General features: G+C 36.7%; 1 protein-coding gene across 1 annotated transcript in view; it reads left to right on the forward strand.

Moving 5' to 3' along the window:
• rtknb (rhotekin b) overlaps nucleotides 1–22,396 on the forward strand; it is a 48,639-nt gene that overhangs the window by 24,098 nt on the left and 2,145 nt on the right. The window contains exons 11-12 of the mRNA XM_077194142.1: nucleotides 9,799–9,903; nucleotides 12,979–13,078. Coding sequence (XP_077050257.1) covers nucleotides 9,799–9,903; nucleotides 12,979–13,078 — 205 coding nt within the window. The remainder of the gene's footprint in view (nucleotides 1–9,798; nucleotides 9,904–12,978; nucleotides 13,079–22,396) is intronic.

Here is a 22,396-nt window from a genome sequence, read left to right on the forward strand (position 1 = left end):
AACTGATGCTGATGTAATTGTTATATCAGAAACTTGGCTAAACAAATCTGTTCTGAATAAGGATATCGACATTGATGGTTATACTGTATATAGGACTGATCGTCCCAAAAGGGGTGGGGGTGTCGCAGTATATATCAAAAGTAAGTTTAGTGTAAATGTGCTTGTATCCAAATCAGTGAGTAAGCAATTTGAATTCTTAGCTCTTGATCTTGAGGTCTCTAGGACTCTTCACATTACAGTAGTTGGCTGCTATAGGACACCCTCAGCTGTCAAGGATGCTCTGCCTTCTTTAATGCAGCTTTTATCAGGTCTGAATTATAATGAGATTGTAGTCATTGGAGATCTAAATTGGAACTGGTTACATCCAGTAGCTGATGATTTTAAAGCGTCGTGTGACTCGCTAAACCTCTTTCAGCTCGTCGATAGTCCTACTAGACCTAATCTGAAATGTCCAGAAAAATCATCGTTAATTGATCTTATTATAACCAATGTTCCTTATAAATACTCAGCAGCTTCGGTGTTTGCAAACGACATTAGTGACCACTGTGTTGTTGCTACAGTCAGAAACACCAAAATTCCCAAAACCAAGCCACATATCATCATTAAGCGTGACATGAAATATTTTACGGAACAAGGGTTTTTCTATGACCTATTTTATTTTGATTGGGATAAAATGTATCTTTTTGCTGATGTTGAAAATGCTTGGAGATTTTTTCATGATGGTTTTAAAGAAATTGTTGACAAGCATGCACCTCTCAAAAAATATAGAGTAAAAGGCCGTAAAAATGCATGGTTCACTGTAGACTTAGCCAACTCTTTTCACAAGCGCAATAAAGCCTGGGCAAAAGCCAGGAAAACGGGCCTGGACTCAGATTGGCTACTGTTCAGGAGACTGCGCAATTTGTGCACAGTTGCTATTAGAAAAGCTAAAGCAGACCATTATCTAATAGAATCTTCAAACAATCTAAATAACCCCTTAAAATTTTGGAAGACGATTAAATCACTGGCTGGAAATAAATTTGGTATTGAGCTGCCACCATGTATTCTTAAGGACTCACGTAAAATATCTGATAAGGCTGAAATTCTTGGCTGTTTTAATGAGCATTTTATTGCCTCTGGTTCACTGTTTGACTCCCTCAACACTTCGCATCAGAATCACCCTAAAGGTCTTACTCATGGACATAATCCAGTTAGTAATTCCTTTAGTTTTAAGCCATTTTTAGTCTCAGAAGTGCATAAAGCCCTTACACTTTTAGACACTAGAAAATCGCCTGGTCCTGATAACTTAGAGCCTTACTTTCTACAATTAGCATCAGATTTTATTGCACCGCCTCTGACTTATCTTTTTAATCTCTCTCTGGACACGAACGAAATTCCTCTTTTATGGAAATCTGCATTTGTTATTCCTCTGTTAAAAGGGGGAGACCCAACAGATTTAAACAACTACAGACCCATCTCGAAATTGTTCGTCCTGGCTAAGGTTATGGAAACTCTGGTAAACGAACGAGTTTCTGTGAAAGAGTTTCTAGCTACTAACAATATTTTATCTAACTTTCAATCAGGTTTTCGTAAAAGACACAGCACAACTACAGCAGCCCTAAAAGTAGTAAATGATTTCATTGACTCTTTAGATAAAAAACAACATTGCGCAGCTCTTTTTATTGATCTATCTAAAGCATTTGATACTGTCGATCACCAAATACTAAAACAAAGACTTTTCAGTGTCGGGTTGTCAGAACAAACAGTTTGCTGGTTTGAAAATTATCTATTAGGTAGAACACAAAGCGTACAAGTAGATGGTCTCACCTCCAGCACTCTTAGTATATCCAATACTAGTGGGACCACTTCTATTTATTTTATACATCAACATTCTTGATCGAAATGTCTCCAACGCAAATTTTCATTTCTATGCCGATGATACTGTGATATACTGCTCTGCTGCCACTCCGAACCAAGCTCTTTGTCAGCTACAACTTGCTTTTGATACTGTACAATTTACCTTGTTTGACTTAAAACTTGTTTTGAAGGACGACAAAACTAAACTTATGTTGTTTTCCAATGCGAAATCTAAGCTACAAAACCTTCCATCCATTACGACTTCTCAGGGCTTCGAGATTGAGACTGTATACCAATACAAATACCTTGGTATTCTAATTGATGATTCTCTCTCTTTTAAACCTCACATCCAGCAGTTGGTGAAAAAACTGAAGTTAAGACTGGGTTTTTATTTTAGAAACAAGTCATGTTTCTCATTTGAGGCAAAAAGAAGGCTTGTTGCTGCCACTTTCATGTCAGTGCTGGACTACGGTGATGTTATATACATGCATGCATCCATTCAATGCTTGAAATTGTTGGATACTGTTTACCATGGAGCCCTTAGGTTCATCACAAACTTTAGAGCACTTACCCATCATTGCTCTCTGTATGATCGTGTTGGTTGGTCGGCATTGTCCACCCGTAGGCATAATCACTGGCATATTCTTATTTATAAAGGTATTCTTGGTCTGCTTCCCCCATACCTTCAATCTTATATTAAAAAGAAAGGCACAGGACGATATTGTCTTCGTTCTGACGACTTATTGTTGTTGTCCGTCCCTCATGTCCGGACTGAAATGGGAAAAGGGTCGTTTATGTATGCGGCCCCCAGTGCATGGAATCAACTGCAAAATGTCTTAAATCTTCAGGAACCAGTTTCACTGGCTGCTTTTAAATTACTTTTAAATGATATAGAGGCTACACATACTGGCTGTAGTTGTTATGATTAATTATTTGGATGATCCTTGCTTCTATGTTTTATGTTTATGCTATATGTTATATGTTTTTTTATGTCTGCAAGTTTGTTATTTGTGCTGCTGCCTGTCTTGGCCAGGACACTCTTGGAAAAGAGATTTTTAATCTCAACGAGTTTTTCTTCTGTTTAAATAAAGGTATATATTCTGTGACGATGCTGACTCGCCACCTTTGCAGTATTGTGAAGGTGCTTATAGAGATAAATGCACACTTCATACGGATTATAAGAGAGTTGTCTGTTTCTTTTCGTTTTGAATTGTTTTGTTTAAAAGTAGACATTTCAAGCTTAGATATATTTCTGAGTTTCTGTTCATTTATGAGACAAGCTCCAGTTCACGTGGGATGCTAGTTATATCGCGTCTGCGCCTCCATGTCCTGATGGCTATTGTCTGCTATATTTGCTTCTTATTTATTAAATTCAGGCAATTGGTTGATGAAACATTGATTATAATTAAAGGTTGTATCAGTGATTTCAGGCCCAAAAATAAATGTCTAATCTTTCCTAACGATCCGCTAGCGGATGTGAGGTTTTGCGCTCGTGCACGGCTGGACGCGAAATCGGAGCAACAGTGTCAGTGATTGGTTGGAACACTTTATTTTGGTTTTGAGTGGTGGTTGTACCCATTTGTTTTTGTGTGCAGATCTCAGAGCCTACGCTGCCTACAGAGACGCGGTTTTTGGACGGCATGCTTATGGGGCGGGCAGCTAGCGGATCGTTAGGAAAGATTAGACATTTATTTTTGGGCCAGAAATCACTGATACAACCTTTAAGATACAATTTATACAAAATGAAATTCACTTTAAAGAAAGGCTTTATATAAAATAAAACCTAATGAAGTGGTCAAAATGATGTGTCTCGATATTGCGCATCTTATGATTAGGCTACTCACGTTCACTTTTCATATAGTCAACATATATGAAATGGAAAAAATAACAAATTATTTAAACATAAATATGAAACTAACTTTTCTTTAATGGCTACAAAATGTAGGCCTACAGTACAGAGAAATTGAATGTCGGAGCGAACGCCGTGTTACCGGTGAGCATGAGGGGGCAGAGGTGCGTTTTTTGAATAATAATCAAATAATTCCCAGCGATCGTCGAATATTATTTTTGCTTGAAATGCCCATCCCTACAAAATATGAAATGTTTTAATCAGACAAAATACAAGCATCATAGCATAAGAAAGAAATATAAACAAATAAAGAAGTAAAATAAAGAAATAAAAATACATTAAAGTAGGCCTAAATAATAAATAAAGAAATAAAAGAGGCTCAGTAGCTTCTGAAGCATGAACTCAAGCAAGTAGTCGCAGTTGTTGTTGCTGTTAGCCTACTGATTTAGCGCGTCTGACTAGTCGACACGTGGGGTGATTACATCATCGTTTCACAAAATTTAAGGATTGGCCGTACACACGAAGACGCAAGGGTGTCGTTTTCAAATTTATCCACCCTGGGACCCGGTTTCAAAAAATAGCGGTTTCAGTCTCCCAAAACGCCGGATCCGTCTGGGCGAAACGCCGATCCGATAAAATATTTGTACGTATACAGCTAAATGCGTCTCCGTGTGGACAGGGCCTTAGTTTTAAAACAGATTGGCCTAAGAAAATGATAATAGAATAAAAAGGTAGAACAGGGAGGTTTGATTATCTTTTTTAGGGGTGATAAAAAAGTTATATTTGCATAAATGTAAACGGGCAATTGCACGTGTTTGCATTCTTACTGTATTTGCATGCACACTTTTTTGTTATCATCACTGATAAAAAACCTACCAAACTGGATTTTTCCCTCATTCTTAAAGGCTGATGAACTGATTGAGGAGAACAAGAGAATGAGATTTAAAGTACAACAAACCGTAAATGAGTAGGGTCAACAAGTTCTGTCGTGGATTTAAAAAAGTTCATCACAGTTTGACAAACGGGCAGCGGCTGCACACCAGGCCGCCGGATGGTGTTGCTAAGAACTTGCAATGTAAAACTATTATCAGACCGGCCCTTGCAGCCTCGAAACACTACTGGCCCACTCCGCCCCTGGCAAAGGGTATTAATAAGTCTATCTAATTTGCCTTTTTTTCTTTTCTTTGAAGTTAAAACTTTTAGCTCGGGCGACTTTTGTTTTAGTTTTGTTTTTCTTTTTTCTTTTTCATTCTTAACAAGATGTACCTTTCACATCATGTAGCCTAATAGCACAACATTATGTTAATGGACCTACACGGTTACTTTAAAGGTCACGTCGAATGGCTAGTACTTTAAATTGTATATCATGGAATGTTAGGGGTTTAAATAATCCGGTTAAAAGAAAGAAGGTGCTTTCATATTTGAAAAGGGTTAACACTGATATAGCTTTTATTCCAAGGGGGTAATCCATCAGCCGGAAACTGAAGCCTCCCGGGGGCCGCCATTGTAGCAGAACTTCACCTGCTGTTAGCATTCCATTGACTCCCGTAGAGGCCGTTTTTATAAAAATAGGCTAACGATTGCATCATAACCACGCGACTCTCAGTCGTACGGTAGAGACATTACCGTATAGACAGCTGATAGACAGGAGGAGAAGCTCACAGACAATCTTTTACGGTCTATGAGACAATCGGGGGGACATAGAGGCATAAAGTCAAGGGAGAAGCCTATAGATAGAGAGTCCATAAAAGCAACAGGACAAAATATTTCAACAACGTTTTTGAGGAATTAGGTGATTCAGATTTGTCTTGGCACAGCTACTTGAAGATTTACAACTGTCAAACTGTCGTCAAGCTCACTTTGAGGCTGCGCAGTCGCTCAGCCATCAGGAAGTGAGTGCGCTAATCGGGCTTCAGTTTTCTCCGTTGAAATCAAGGGGGTCGCTGTGTCCATTTCTTTTGCTGTCTATGCTTTATTCAGGAGACTCATCTTACAGATCAGGAGCATAGAAAACTAGAGAGAGAGAGAGAGAGAGAGAGAGAGAGAGAGAGAGAGAGAGAGAATGGGTTGGTCAGGTCTATTACTCATCATTGTCATCTAGTGTGTTTACTCAAGAATAGATTCTTCTCAACATCACAATCAATAGCATACCAAGTGAAGGACTGTATTTTCCTTCCTGCATCCATCTCTGACCTCAACCCTGTCAAGTATGCCAAAATCATCAGTATTAAAACAATAAAAGACCTGAAATATTTCAGTTGGTGTGCAATGAATCTAAAATATATGAAAGTTTAATTTTTATCATTACATTATGGAAAATAATGAACTTTATCACAATATGCTTATTTTTTGAGAAGGACCTGTATTAGTGAATGGAAGTCGACTCATTCTCCATCAAGAAAACAATGGATCAATGAACTCATTTCATATTGCACCCCTGAGAAAATCCTTTCCGATGTTAGGAAATCTGAGAAGACTTTTGGAAAAATTTTGGGGTCCTTTCTGGAGCATTTACCTTCTCTTATGGCAAATTAATTGCAATGACATTCCTAATATTTTAGATTCAATAATAATGATTAGCACAGCTAAATAAGTGAAGTCTGAATTGCGTGTTGTTATTGTTGTTGTTTTTTTGTTTTGTTTTTCATTTTAGTTTTGTTTTAAAATGACAAACTATGTAAACTAAGAAAAATGACAATTGTAATGTTATGTACAGTATATATGTTTTGTTTCATGTATCATAACTGAAAATAAAACTATTTTTGGCTGAACTATCCCTTCAATCATTAATTTTGTTTGAATGGATTTGTTCTATTTTTTTTAGCGGATGTTTGTTATGCCAACTTGATGCAATGCTTGTTACAAAATGTCTATGTTTCTTGAGTGTGACTTGTCCTGTCATATACCGTTTAAATCCTTTGTCTGTTGTTAAGCCTCAGATGAGGGTGAAGATATTTCCCTTTGTCAAAGTAGTGTGAGGGTTTTAAACTTGACTAGGAATGTTTCGCAATGTTGTAAATTTTAGTTCCCTACTGGCTACTAAAATCAGGTGTCACTCAATTACTGGTATGTGGACAAATGTTGACAATCACCTGAATTATTTTTTACATACTGTCTTCAAAATATTTCAGCAATGCCTGATGTATAGACTGGCTGCATTGTTGCTGTAGGTGACATCAACCTGACAGAAATTTCCAGCTCATAGTTTCATTTGGGGGTGTGAATGACCCCCCCCCCCCCCCCCTGCTGTTTTCACCAATAGTTTCGGTCATACATTTATTTAAAAAGTTGTAACACTTTCTTTTGATGGTCCACAATAGACTATAAGTAATTTTTCAACAAGTTTCAAGTTTAGTTTATTTATATAGCACTATTAAAACAGTTTGGATGCATTAAAACCTATGATTAAAACATTGCAACAGCAATGAGGCTAACACAGAAGTAATATAAGTGGCCCATTAACAGTCTTGCTGATGCATTTTGGACCAACTGGAGATGGGCCAAGGAAGTGGCGTTCATTCCACAATTCAGTGAGTTGCAGTAGTCTAAGCGTGATGATATAAAACATGAATTACTCTTTCAAAGTCTTAAAAAGAGAGAAAAGGCTCGATTTTAGAAAGAAAGAAAGAAAGAAAGAAAGAAAGAACGATTCCATTAAAGAATTGTGATGGACAATATTTGAAAAGAATGGGCAAGCATAATTGATTGCTATAAAATGTATTCATTATTTCTTTTGCTGTTAATTTATGAATTTGATTCAGGAACTGAATTCATAAGAAATCTTCCCCAAAACTATTTTATATTAAAACCTTTGTCTAGACAAGACAAAGAACAATGATATACTTGTTCAGCACTGCTTTGCATTCCTGAACATATAGGCCACTTGAAATACAAGAATGCAATACAAACAACGAGTGATCAAGAATTTGGAGTGTAAAATGGAGTGAATTTGGAGTGTAATATCAAAAACAGATTAAGTTTTATACAAATTATAAGTGTTGTCAGTCAATTAGATAATTTCATAGCAATCCATTTTGCTATTAACCGTGTCTATTTTTTTTTCTTCAAATATTGTCTATCATAATTGATTATTTAATGGAGTTATTCAAATAAAAGTCATATTTTAAGATTGTCGCTGTTGTCTCAGAAGGAATCAAATGAATTTTACACCCTTGGAACTTTCCTTTTGATTCTGCATACCATTTCGCCCACAATAATTTCAGTAATGCCACATTTTGGAAAGATACAATCTATTGCCAGTGCACTGTTGACCCTTCACTCAACAGTTTTTGGCATCTTGGAAACCAAGTTACATTACATACAACAAAAGATGAACACAGATGTGGGTGGATGTGTTAAGTGGGTGATCAACAGAGATAATTCATCCTTAGATGTGGCAAAACAGGTTTTTTGAAGAACACTTCTGGAATAACACAATTTTACAAGGAAGTTTTCATGTTAAGGTTTACAAGGAAATAGTTTCACCCCTAAAAAAAGTGTTGGAATTAATCATAAGTACGTAATCATCATAAGAATTATTCTGAATTGCAAGATATAAACTCGTAATTGCAAGAAATAAAGTCAGAATTTCGAGATAAAGTCGCAATTACCTGTTTTTTTGTTTGTTTTTTTTGTTGCGGAAACAAAAATGTATTTTAGTCTAAAGGGGGTATTTAGCTAATTGTCCTGCTATATTCCATCCTTGTGTTTTTCACTGTACATTAAAAAATTCCTCTTTAATTAGTTAATTAAATTATATTTTTAAAAGATTGTGATATTTTAGAGTATAGTATATATTTTATATATACATTATTATATATATTATATATAATCACTCTATATGGTAAGGTTAAGCAATTACCTTTTTTTACTGTAGCATTTTTTTTTTACATTCTTATTACATTATTTAAAAAATTACAAACGTTTATACTATTTCTTGTGTATTGTGTATTGTCTAGCCTGGCATCACCTCAGTTTGGCCTGTATTTCCAAACTCAATCAATTCATAGATTTATCACAGAATCAGGCCACAGAGGCAACAACACTTTCTTTGTTCTGGTTTGACAGCAGTTGATAGGAATGGGTGGGTTTGTTAACATACTTCAGTTCCACTAAACAACAGAAATGAAGACAAGAAGAATTAAACATAAGCCTTATTATATAACTTCTGAAGTATTGTGTATGATTAATAAAAAAAAAATTATGTTTTTTTTTTAATAAAAGTACAGATGGGTCTAAAATCACATTGCCTTACCTGTTGCATAAGCAGAAACAGTTTTGGAGTTAATATTTTTGAATATTTTACACACTATGTATGTAACATTTGTAAATGTATTTGACACAGAGCAATTTTTCACCCCTGGTGCATAATAACTCCTTTTTGAATGTAGAAAAATTTTTTTTGGAACATCCTGTGACATTCATGTTCAAGAGACTTGGATTTCTCTGCAATCAATCACAACATTGAATATGATTATTGTTTGATTAATAAATTGGAAATGGTACATTGCATGCTCTGCATATACATTTATATCTGATTGTTGAAGAGATGTTTCACAATTGCCATGTTTTGAAAAGAGAAGGACACATTCTTTGAAGCGGTTACTCTGTCTGGTTTCTGTACAGTCGGCTTGGGTTTCTCCGCAATGATGTCATGAAATTATTATTGTTTGTCAAAAGGAGTACTTTCTGCATTCTTTTTTTGAACCGTTTTATATCCTTGTCTAATGGCTTATGTGTCATCAGTTATGTGAAAAGCATGTCTGTTTGGTCTGTTTCACGTTCTGTTCTGTTCTTACTATAGGTTTTTAACATGTAGTGTTCCTGAAGGCTTGAAATTCATTACATATCTTACACAAATATGTAGACACAAGCACGTAGAACCTCTCAAAAAACATCCTTGCTAACTTCTACATATTCAGCACTTTCATGCAAGGTATTTATTACATGGCGTGCGAGAATGATGTTTTATGGCCTGTTTTATGACCCTGTGTATGTCTTTTTTTTTTTTTCAGTTACACCAGAACCCTTATTTAGATTAAGTCCTCTGGCTTTTAAAATTATGCAATCAGACTCAAACTAAATAAACTAAGAACCTGTACTGTTCTATATAGGTCAGTGGAAACAGTGCTGTGATGAGCTCATGAAGATTGAGGAACCGTCTGCAAAGAAAACTGTGGCAGTGACATTAAAACAAGGCTCCCTGGATCATGAAATGGGTAAGAGCGTAATGTGGGAATGTCAGAAGTCAATAAGGTTTTTTTATTGTCTCTTATTCTAAGACATTGTCCATCCTATACATTTTGAAAATAAGTATTTTTATATAATACTTGAATACACTGTTTTATATGAACAAACAAAAACTTTAGTAGAGCTCAGTGTAACTTTAAACTGTGGGGGAAAGAAAGATCTATGTAGGATTGGTGAAAACCAAACAAACTTATTATGTTTCTTTTCACAGTGTGTTAAATATATTAAAGGGATAGTTCACCCAAAAATGAAAATTCTGTCATTATTTACTCACCTTCATGTCGTTCCAAACCCGTAAGAGCTTTTGCGCACAAAATGTATTCTCTTCACTTAAAAACATTAAGGTTGAACCACTGCAGTCACATGGACTATTTTAAAGATGTCTTTACTACCTTTCTGGTCCTTGAAAGTGGTAATAATGTTGCAGTCTATCGGGGGTCAGAAAGCTATCGGATTTCATCAAAAAGATCTTCATTTGTGTTCCGAAGATGAAGGTCTTTCAGGTTTGGAACAACATGAGGGTGAGTAATTAATGCCATTTTTTTTTTTTTTTTTGGTGAACTAACCCTTTAAATTACTCTTTTAGCTTTAAATAAATGGTGTTGTATGTGTTTTTCTGAGGCGGAATGTAAGAAAGTTAAATGTACAACTAGTCTTTTGTTTTAAGGGTGAGGTAGCAGTTTGTATTTAGTAACTTAAACAGTTTTTAGCGGGTCAATCAATTGATCTAATAATATGATTTATCCATAGTTATTTAAAAAAAAAAAACTATGTGCCCTCATAATCTTTTATCAAAATAACTTCCCTTCCCTCTTGCAGCGACATCTCTTTACTTCTCTGATGATGCGTTTACTGGTGCGAGGGCAGGGAAAACCTGTCACTCACATGAGATCGACCAATAGCAAACCACAACCATCCAATCAATTCCCGATGGACAATATCAAGCCCCGCCCTAAGTTTTTTCTTGTTCAAGAAGCTGTTTCACAATAGGGAATAATAGACTATCGTTCTTCTATCAGACTTCTGTTTCATGTGGACTTCAAATTAATATTAAATAAAAAATCTCATATTTAACATTCTGAATACATACTGTATATTTGGGTTTGCCGACATTGGGTCTGTTTCAGGAAGACAGCGTTTTAAAGAGAGTGCTGTATGTTAAGATTAAGCCATTTTTAGCAGCATCATTTAAAAAGTATGCTGGCATACAGTGTATTTGCAAAAAAATAAAAAAATTAATTCTAATATAATTTTACATAGTTTGCTGACTAGATCCAATCAACTAGATACAAAAAAAAGTTCGAGTAAACATTTCTTTAAAAACCTTAACCAAACAGTAACCAAAAATATTTTAACGGTAAAATCACATTTTCAATTTTGCATTAATATTGTTAGTATTTACAATCAAACGGATCATATTTTACATAATACATACAAATATCAAAAATATTTATGAGACTGCTGGCTAACAGCACATGTATTATTATTCAAGTAAATGATTGCCATTGCAAAATAATTTAATGCACCAGAATTTTCCATTGCAAAAATATGTATTGTATACAGTTTGATATTGTTTGACTAACTGTATAATTTTAATCTAAAGCCTTATGCTGCATATAATTCTTCTTTTTTTTCTCACTACTTAATTCCCTTTCTGCCATTAATGTAATTTAATAATTTCAAAGCACTATTATTCACTCTAAAATGTAAATCCAACATGTTACATGTTAAATTCCTGGATGTGTGGTTTTGTTTTGTTTTGTTTTTACACAAATGGAGACAAACTAGGTCATGGTATCAAGATGCGGATGCACATTTTGATTGAATCTTCTGTTATGCATAACACACGTACTGAAAATTCATATACTACCTTTCTTTTGAATTTAGCAGACATATTATGATGGTAATTTAAGCATAGTGCATATTTTCCGCAATCACCCCACCTTGTAGGGTGCGATACTTTTCAAAGGTGTAAGTTGACAGACAGGTGAACTGAGCATGAAGCCAGACGTGGCGTCGGGCTGTTCATTTCTTATTGCTTGTGTGTCTTATATAGCCATTGAAGCGAGATGCAATACGTTGTATATGACATATTATGTGCAGCATCTTTAGACTGTTGTTCTGTGAAGATCATACCAGAACAGAAAGAGTCAAGAGAGACAAAGTGAAAAAAATGTGTGGATTATGATGTGTTGACTGATTAAAAAAGCCTAAATCCACAACAACTATATAGAAAAAAGTCAATATTGTGTTCACTAACTGCCTATGTTAGTACCTATATGATATCCATATGACTTTCTTACTTCTGCAAAACAAAAAAACAAGATATTTTAAAGAATGTTTGAATCAAATTCTTCTCGAACAAGAAAAAATGTAGGGCGAAATTTGATTTTGTCCATTAGGAATTGATTGGATTATTGGATGGTTGTGGTTTGCTGTTGGTTGATCTGAGCTTTAAACACGTCATCAGAGAAGAGATTTCACTGCAAGAGTGAGGGGGAATATTTTGATTAAAGATTACAAGGGCATGTGATGGCAAGTGCCTGGATAAATAATTTATAATAAACACAGCAATATTCCATAAAACAAGAAAATGATAAAATGAAATAATTAGGGCTGTCATAGTAAACATAGTAATACGTATATTTTTAATGCCATTACTTTTTTTAAAGTAATTTATTTTAGATATAAGTTTTATTCAGTTCGTTGTGATTATTATTTTTAATCATTTTTAATATTTAGTCATGTTTATTAATATTTTAATTTTTTAATGTCAAATATATATATATATATATATATATATAAAGAAATATATATATTTCTTTATTTATAAATATATATTAAATAAATATTTGACAAAAATTAAAATATTTGTACATTGTTAATATTTTTATGAACAATTTTTATAATATCTCTCAAGCTAACATAACTGTCAAATGTACATTAAAACTGTGATTTAAAAAAGACCGTGTTGACATATTCCTAAAGTCGCTAATTACGTGGTTTCTTAAAAGTCTTCTTTGTCTGCTTTTTTTTAAATACAGTTATGCCGTCATCCACCCCGACCAGAAACCATCTGCTGCCTCTGAACAGACCGGTTTCTTCTGAGATCCAAAGCTTGCTGTCTACCTATTATAATGACAGGTGATAAAGATTTAGACACCTGTCACACATGCACATAAACACGTACACGGATACATTGCATGTTTAATGCCCTCATGTGCATTCTGAAAGCATGTGTGTTTTAGAACAACATCCACTAAGGCAGTGGTTTTCAAACCCTAGGTCGCGACCCACAATTAAAAAATGGGTCGCCAGTGATTTATAAAAAATAAATAAATTCAGTTTTCTAATAATATTAATAATAATAGCTTTGATTAGAAGTACAGTAAAAAAAAAAATTCAAATTCATGCAAAATAATGCAATTATTGCATTGCAATATTTGTTTTCCTTAAAATTTTAATTAACACTAACTTTATTCTCATTTGAATTATAAATATGTTTGCTTTTAAACTGTGTGTGATTTTGGTTGGGTGACAGTTGTAGGTTAAGTTTGACAAGAGTTTACAGTTTGACAAAAGCACAATGTTGGATTTTATTGCGAGTGTACACAAATATAAATAAACACTTTGCAGTTTGAATGATGTTATGTATGAACAAAGTGACGGAGTATGCTTTTGTTTCCAGTGCAGCGCCTCACACACACACACAAATACACCATTCCAGGCTGCCGAAATAAAATATGATAATAAAATAGTCAACTGTTTAAATAGCAGTAGTACAATTCGTACCATTCAGCGTAAGCACCACTCAACTGTGATGTTTCCAAGCACATTTTTCGTATGTGAAAAGGATGATTTTTTCCCTGTCGATATTGCAACGTGAGTGAAGTTGCTACGAAGCCTATAATAAAGAATAGTTTACCATCAAATACATCGCGAATGTTGAAACATTTTGATTCTAATGAGAGAGTTACGTGAGCATAATGCCCCTTTACTTTTACTTTCGCTTTAAATTATTTAGTTTTGGCTTGTTTATAGTTATTTTTTTAAATTCTCGTTCTGTTCTGAATATTACATTTAAAGAGTTTGTTGTGGAATATGTTTTGTGTATTTTTTAGGCATGCAGCAAACGATAGGCTATTAATTGGTTAAAATTCCTGTATGTAGGCCTATAGCTTGATCAAATTATTTCAGAATCGGCTTTGCGTTGCAATCGCGTCAAGCATCAGCAAGTGCACTCGCATCATCAAAAGTGGTTTAAAAAAAGTGCTGATCTGTTTTTTTTTCTTCTGCGCACAAGCCTATGGGTCGCGTCAAAAAAAAAAAAAAAAAAAAGGTCCCTCTTGAAAAAGTTTGAAAACCACTGCACTAAGGCATGTACCAAATACTCTCAAATCAGATGAAGGATTTATTGTGATGGAACACAGTGTACCTGTGACACCTGAACAACTTCTTGGCATTCATGTTAATTTTAATGCCCGGGAGTGGCTTCCCTAGCTGCTAGGGCTGTGCAATTAATCATAACTGATAACAAGATAATCAACGTCAAACAATTATTTGTGTTAGGAATTCTGTCTTGCACACCTACCTGTCCTTAACATCACTGCGCTTCCGTTCCTCCCTAAAAGCCTGAACTTTTCAAACATCCAAATCAGCCAAATAAGTGAGTGTTGTAATATGCAGTCTACTGTTGCTAAACCTGAGGAAGTATTTGATATTAAACTGTGTTATTTAATGCACATTAAGCTGCAAAACAGACACTGGTCACCAGGTGGCTTTCTGTGTGCGCACCGAGACGGACAAAAACGCTTATATGCAAAGTATTAGGATACATGCCTCAACGGTCTAATAGCCAACACACAAAAAGTCAAAGTGCCATTTGGGGTTTTGTCTTAAGTGAACACACACAGTTTATTTTATTTATATGATTGTTACATACACCTTGTGATGCACTCTTGGACACATCATCAGTGATAGTACCTGGGGTCATAGGGGGTTTCGGGTCTTTCAACTTCAGACCTCCTCACCCAGGCGACCCGACCGGGAGTGATCAGTTCCCGGCCTGTGTCCAAGAAGCGTTCGCCCACAGTTTGTCCCTCCTGATCCACAGCCATCGTGAGGCTTTTTCCGCAGCCTCTGAAGCTGCACTGATGGCTCTTCTCTTGCGTGCTCCTGTGATTCCCAGGAGGCTGTAGGCCCTGCAGAGTGACTTTCCTGCAAAGCCCCTTCCCCCAACCTCGATGGGCAAGCACTGGGCACGCCACCCCCATCTCCGACACTCCTCCACCAGCTCCGCATATTTCTCCCTTTTCCTTTCACTCGCTTCCTCCATCCTCTCCTCCCAGGGCACTGTTAGCTCCATCAAGATAACCTGTTTCGATGTTACTGAGAACAGAACCATGTCGGGTCTAAGGCTGGTCTCCACGATGTCTCGGGGGAACTTGAGTTGTTTTCCCAGGTCGACCCTTAGCTGCCAGTCATTCGTTGTTCCCAGCAGGCCTGTCTGAACTGTTGGTCGGGAAGGCGGAGGTTCTCCTGCTCTTAAGAATGAAATTTTGCGCCTTGGTGGTTTTAAACGCTTGCTCTGATTGATGGCAGTAGTGATGGACTCAGCAACCACCTTCAGCACCTGGTCATGGCGCCAGCGGTAGCGACCTTCCCCAAGTGCTTTAGGACAGCTACTGAGGATGTGTTCCAGCGATCCTCTTCCCTGGCACAAGGTGCATGCCGGAGTTTCAACCTTGCCCCAACAAAAGAGATTAGATGGACTGGGCAGGGTGTCATAGACAGACTGAATGAGAAATTTAATGCGATAGGGATCAGCCCTCCACAGCTCTGCCCATGAAATCTTTCTCTCCATGGCATCTTCCCATCTGGTCCATGCACCCTGTTGCCTCATTCCCACCATCTGACTTGCACGCTGCTCCTCGATCCCAGCCCTCACTTCTTTTTGGACCAGGTCCCGCCTTTCCTTACCCTTCAGTTTGTTGTAATGGGTTGTTGGAGTACTTCCCAGTCCTGCACGACCAATAGCTACAGGACCCACCAGTTCCTTATGACGCAGTCGTGATTCTGCCTGGTCCACCGCCTCATGTGCCCTCCACTTTCTGCCAGTCCTGACCTCAATACCAGCTTGAGATACTCTTAGGTCCTTGGAATCCCTGTACTGAAGCACCTCCCTTGCTCTGGTAACCATGAACTCCTTGCTAAGGCTGTTGATTGGTAGCGTTAGTTTGTTCTTTTTCCCGTAAAGGGCAATGCTGCTCAGACTTCTTGGCAAGCCCAACCACCGTCGCAGGTAGTTGCTCACCCTCCTCTCAAATCCTTCCACGGTGGAAATTGGAAATTCATACACCAACAGTGGCCACAGTATCCTGGGTAAGATTCCATGTTGGTATAACCAAGCTTTGAATTTCCCCGGTAAGCCTGACTTGTCAACTGTAGTTAGCCAGCTCTCCAGTTAATCATTTGTTGCCCTGATGGAAGCGGCATCCTTTAGAGAGCAGTCAAAGGTTTTCCCAAGGCTCTTCACAGGCTTCTCTGTGACTGATGGGATTTGGGTACTTCCTAAGGAGAAGTGGAACTGGTCTGTTACCTTCCCTCTCTTCAGTACCATGGATCTGGATTTTTCCGGCTTGAAACGCATCCTCACCCAGGTGGTTAACCTCTCTAAGCCCTGAAGAATCCATCTGCATCCTGGGACTGTTACAGTTGTTACTGTCAGATCGTCCATGAATGCCCTAATGGGGGGCTGACGGATTCCGGACTTGGTTTTGGGGCCTCTGCATTCCGGCTCAGCGGATTTGACCAGCATGTTCATGGCCAAGGAAAAGAGAATCACTGAAACAGTGCATCCAGTGATAATCCCCTTTTCCAGACGGTGCCGCTCAGATGTAACTTTGCCGGAAGTGAATCTCAGATTAAAGTTGTTATAATAATCCATTATGAGGATCTTGATGCTGCTCGGAACATGATGTCTCCCCAATGCCACCTCCACTAGCTTGTGGGGTATGGAGCCATATGCATTGGCTAAGTTCAGCCATAGTACAGCCAGGTTTCCTTTCCCCTCACGAGCCTCTCTAATCAGTTGTATCACCACTCCACTATGTTCAAGGCACCCGGGAACCCCTGGGATCCCTCCCTTTTGCACTGAGGGGTCGATGTACTGGTTCTTTAGGAGGTAGTCTGACAGCCGTTGTGAAAGGATACTAAAAAATATCTTCCCCTCAACGTTTAGCAGCGAGATGGTCCTAAACTGCTCTATGGTGGTTGACTTATCTTCCTTTGGAACCCACACCCCTTCTGCAGATCTCCATTGTTAGGCAACTTTACCCCTCCTCCAGATGGCCCTCAGGATCTTCCACAGACGATGCAAGAGCTTGGGGCACCTCTTATACACAAGATATGGCACACCATTAGGTCCTGGTGTTGAGCTGGTTCTGGCAGCCTTAACAACAGCTTGAATTTCTTTCCAACTGGGTACTCTGATGTTGAAGTCAATGGTTGGTATAGGTGGATTAATGAGGTGTCTGCATTCGCCAAGGTCAATTTCCCGTGCTGCATCGCTATAGGTGTCATGCAAATAGGCGTCTATCTCCTCTTTCGAGCAAGTGAGTTGGCCACTGCGCTTCTGGCCTAGCAGCTGTTTGGTAAACCCAAAAGGGTTTACAAGGAAGGCAGCTCGTCTTTTGGCTCTCTCCTTAGCCCGCCTCCTATGCCACTCTGCTCGGCGTAGGGTCAGCAGCTTCTTCCTGAGGATGCCCCGTAGTTCTACCAGCCCTGGCTTCATGTCCTCGGTTGCCCCCTTGAACTGCCTCTTCAGGAGTCGGAGTTCCTGTCTCAGCTGTGCAATCTTCTCTGCCCTGCGGTTCTTGGAGTACTGGTTTGTAGCAGTGTGCTTCTCTGCCAAGCCAAACCTTTCGGTGGCGATGCTGGTTATCATGGTCGTCATTGTTTGGAGTTTCCTGTTTGCCATTCCCTTCATCGTAGCTTCCAGGATACCATCCACATCATCATCAAATCGCTGCCACTCACTTTCTTTGCTGGCTGGAGGCCACTTAATCCGCCGTTGGTGTTGTGGGATGCCTGATTCTTGGGCTTCCGGAACATGGAGGTTCTGAGCGCTGTGGGGTGACTCCGGGCTCGGCTCCTCCTGCGTCTCACCAAGGTCCTCTGGAGTGTGAAGGTTCTGGGCACTTTGGGATGTCTCCCGGCATAGTTCCTCCTGCGTCACAACGAGGTAATTCCTTGAGCGCTGCTCTGGCTGCACTTTCACCAAACATCCCATTTTGGTCTGGTGGATCTTCAGACCTCGTGGGTTTTTGCAGCTCTTTCCACATACACAGATGGTGTTCGTCGTCGATTGTCCGTTTGCATGGTTCGTTACCTGGTTGACCGTCCGTTCGGGGTGCTCATTCTCCCCCCCTCTCAGGCTCCCCTGGGGGTATTTTCCTCTGGGACTCTTCGTAGCTATGTTTGGGTTCTTCCTCACAGAAGATATATATAGGGACAGTACAAAAATACATGACTGCAGTCAAAAACTCCCAAATATATATTGTACATCGAGAGTATAGCATAGCTAATTTGTGTCTCGGGTCCCTAGAAAGGTTTTTTTTTAAAAATACAAATAAATACAAAACTGCTAATCATAGAAAAAAGCTAAAATATCATGTCATTTATACACATACAAATACAAACCTAAATGACCTGTACCTATTTTAAGGATGCTTCCAACCCTGGCATGAATAACTAATTAAAACAAACATTTATTAAATTTAAATATATGTGTAGTTCTGGTTTATTTTAAACCACATCTTTACCTTCAATGTAAAATACTTTATTTCACGTACTGCTTTAAACTCATTTGGCAACATGTTCCAGAGTTGGGAGCCCTTTACAGAAAAGGCTCTTTGGCCTTGTGTAGTTCTACGGAAATCAAATGTTACAATTCCCACCTGCTGTTCTCCTAGAGATTCTACTTGTATCATCCTATCTCTCTAGAAAGAAAGTTAAGAAAGAAAACACGTGTGTAACAGTATATTGCATCCACGCATTCAGTCTTAAAGTGACAACAGCCTAATAAACCTGTTCATAATCAAACAACAAAAGACAAAGGAAAATCCTTCACTCATCTTGACTAAATAAATTAATTAGCTTTAATAAGGTTTAATCAGTATTTAATTATACAGTAAGAAAATGCAGTGTTATTTTACATTTGATTTATTCAATTTGTGTTGTAGGCAAATTTTAATACCACTGTTAGTACATCTTCCTGGTAAAATAATACACTCAAATAATACCTTGAAATAAGACTGATCGTATCGCCCCCCAATAATCATGTAAAATCATGATTTCAGTATTGACCAAAAAAATCTTGATTATGATTTTTTGCCATAATTGAGCAGCCCTACTAGCTGCTCGATAATACAGTATAACATGTTTAGACATGATTAAACTATACATCTATAACAGTGTGGGTGTGGTGTGACTGTCACACATGCCAAACTCTGATTCACTCTCATCGATATATACATAGTGATGAGTGATGATTTTTGGGTTTAAATATCCTCATACTTGATGGGACAGCTGACAGCAAAGAAATCTGTCTTAGACTACATTACATGACATGTATATGTAAAAAAATATGCCAATGACCACTTTTTATAGGGTGTTTATAAACACCCTATAAAAAGTGGTCATTGGCATATTTTTTTATATTTTTGTCAATTTGGAGGGATTCTTTTTTGTATAATAAAATTTATTTTTATTTATTTATTGTTTTGTTACTGGAGAATTCAAGCATAAAATGACTAGGCAAAATGACTTAGTAGGCTATATCATAAATATTTTTGGAAACATTTTTTTATTTTATTTAAATTGGAATGCCCCTTTTGTCTAGTATGAGTGTGGTGGAGTGTTTTTTGTAGGCCTTTTTTAAATTACATGATTTTACTGCAGTGTTATTTTTAATGTAATTGATTTTATAGTTTTAGTAATATTTTGAATTAGATTTTATTTGTATATTTTCATGTTAATTATTGTTTAATGTTTAGTAATTTCGTTATGTACTCTTGTCATTTAGTTTTAAATTTTTATTTATTTGTTTAATTTGTTTTATGCAAGTTTTAGTTACCACTGAATAAAAATTAAAAAAGGAAATTGTGACTTTTAAACTCTCAATTGCGAGTTTATATCTCACAATTCGGACTTTATAACTCTCAATTGCGAGTTTATTTCACGCAATTCTTACTTTATAACACGCAATTGCTAGTTATAGTCAGAATTATGAGATGTAAACTTGCAATTCTGAAAAAAAGTCAGTCCTCAGAATTGGACTTTAAAACTTGCAATTGCGAGTTTATAGCTCACAGTTCTAAGAAAAAAGTCACAATTGCGAGTTTATATCTTGCAACTAAACAATTTACGAGTTTATATCTCTTTCTCACAATTCTGAGAAAAGAGTGAAATGTAAACTCGCAATTGCGAGAAAAAGTCAGATTTCCGAGAAAAAAATTGCGATATTATATATCGCAATTCTAACTTTATTTCTAAAATTCCGTGGTGGAAACAAGCTTTCCATCGTTTTTTGCAGCCCATTGGTTCCATGAAAGCATTTACACTGCAATTACAATTAAATAATGCGATGAAATTAATTATGGGTATTAAAGGTTTAGCTCTGTTATGCCATTTCAAACCTGTTTGACTTTCTTTTGTGGAACATAAACAAAGATAGTTTGAGAAACGTCTCCATTTTTTTTTTAAACATTCTTCAAAATATATTCTTTTATGTTCCGCAAAACAAAGAAAGTCTTAAATAAGTTGCAGTCACACTTGCCATGTGCCTGTTCACTCCCGTCAAAGGATTGACAGCCATTCTTTCTTGAGGTTAGACAGAGAAGATCTGATGCAAATACCAGCTGCATCTGTATTGATTAAATGCACTGGGTGACATTCCTGTGGCCACTACCTGCTTTACTGTTTTAATTACTATGTGGAAGGTGTGGGTGTTTATGCTTGTGCGTGGGCTGCTGCTTCACATGTCTACACACTTGTGTGTAGTCAGTGTCACTGGGGACTTTTATGTACTATAGCATCAGGAAGTTATGAATAAATTAAACCTGATCCTGTTTTTTGTTGATTCATGTTGAGCATTCCTGATCTGATTAAGGAATTGTTATGAATGTTTCTTAGCTGCGACAATGCCCATTTATGTCAGTTTGTGCTTTTATTTTTGTGTTACTGCGTACACTACCATTTAAAAGTTTGGGGTCAGTAAGATTTTAAGATTAACTTGATCAGAAGTGACAGGAAAGACATTTATAATGGTATAAAATAGTTTATTTTTCTTTTTTTAACTTTATTCATCAAAAAATCCTGAAAAAACACGTATCACGTTTTCCACAAAAATATTATATTAAATAATACATTATTACATTATAAAGATATATTATTAATATTAGAAATGTTTCTTGAGCATGAAATCAGCGTATTAGAATGATTTCTGAAGGACCATGTGAGGAATATATTAAATTCATGGCAATCACAGGAATAAAATACCATTTTATGAGATGTAAACTTGCAATTCTGAAAAAAGGTCAGTCCTCAGAATTGGACTTTATAACTTGCAATTGCGAGTTTATAGCTCACAGTTCTAAGAAAAAAGTCACAATTGCGAGTTTATATCTCCATATGGTTGGAGCCATATTCGAATACAAAACAGTTATTTTAAATTGCAATCTTATTTCACAATGTTATAGTTTTTACTGTATTTTGATCAAATACATGCATTTTTGGTGTGCACAATTTTTAGAGAAGTCTTTCAAAAGCATAAACAAAACATACTCATCCCAAACTTCCTCTTTTATGCGAAAACTAGCAGATATTTTTTGTGAATTGCACGCTATAGTTTTTTAAAAGAAGTATATTAAAAGAAAAAAAAATCATTTTACACATTTAAGTATTTTCTTAACAGTAAACTCTTGTGAATGTTCAACTTTTACAAGGTTTGCAGTTTTTACACAAGTGAACTCTATTTATAATGACTTAATTGATGCAAGTCTCACTTACATAAGTTTGTAATGTAGCCTGTAAATGGTTAAAGTCCACATGAATCAAACATGCAGCCCATTTTACTTCAGTAATGTGATGTTTTGCCAAGTGAAAGGATATTCAACAAGAAAAAATGTAGCGTCTTTATGTTATACACCTAGATTTGAATGAATCAAATGTAAGTTTACAAAAAAAAAAGGCTAAATAGCTATTTACTTGATCTGGACAAGTTTCATGCGATTTGGGCTATTTTCATATCAATAATGGATGTTTCCATTATAAATCCTAAACAGGTATTACGATCACCTCTATGTAAACTTCATTAGCTTCTTATGAGTCTTCTCTAAAAACTCACAACATGATTTTATGAAATTATTCACATTGTTTTAGCGATATCATCCTCAGATTTGA

This window comes from Siphateles boraxobius, unplaced genomic scaffold (genome assembly GCF_051911475.1).
Source record: "Siphateles boraxobius isolate OS27281-9 unplaced genomic scaffold, OSU_SipBor_1 11, whole genome shotgun sequence".
Classification (NCBI taxonomy): Eukaryota; Metazoa; Chordata; class Actinopteri; order Cypriniformes; family Leuciscidae; genus Siphateles; species Siphateles boraxobius.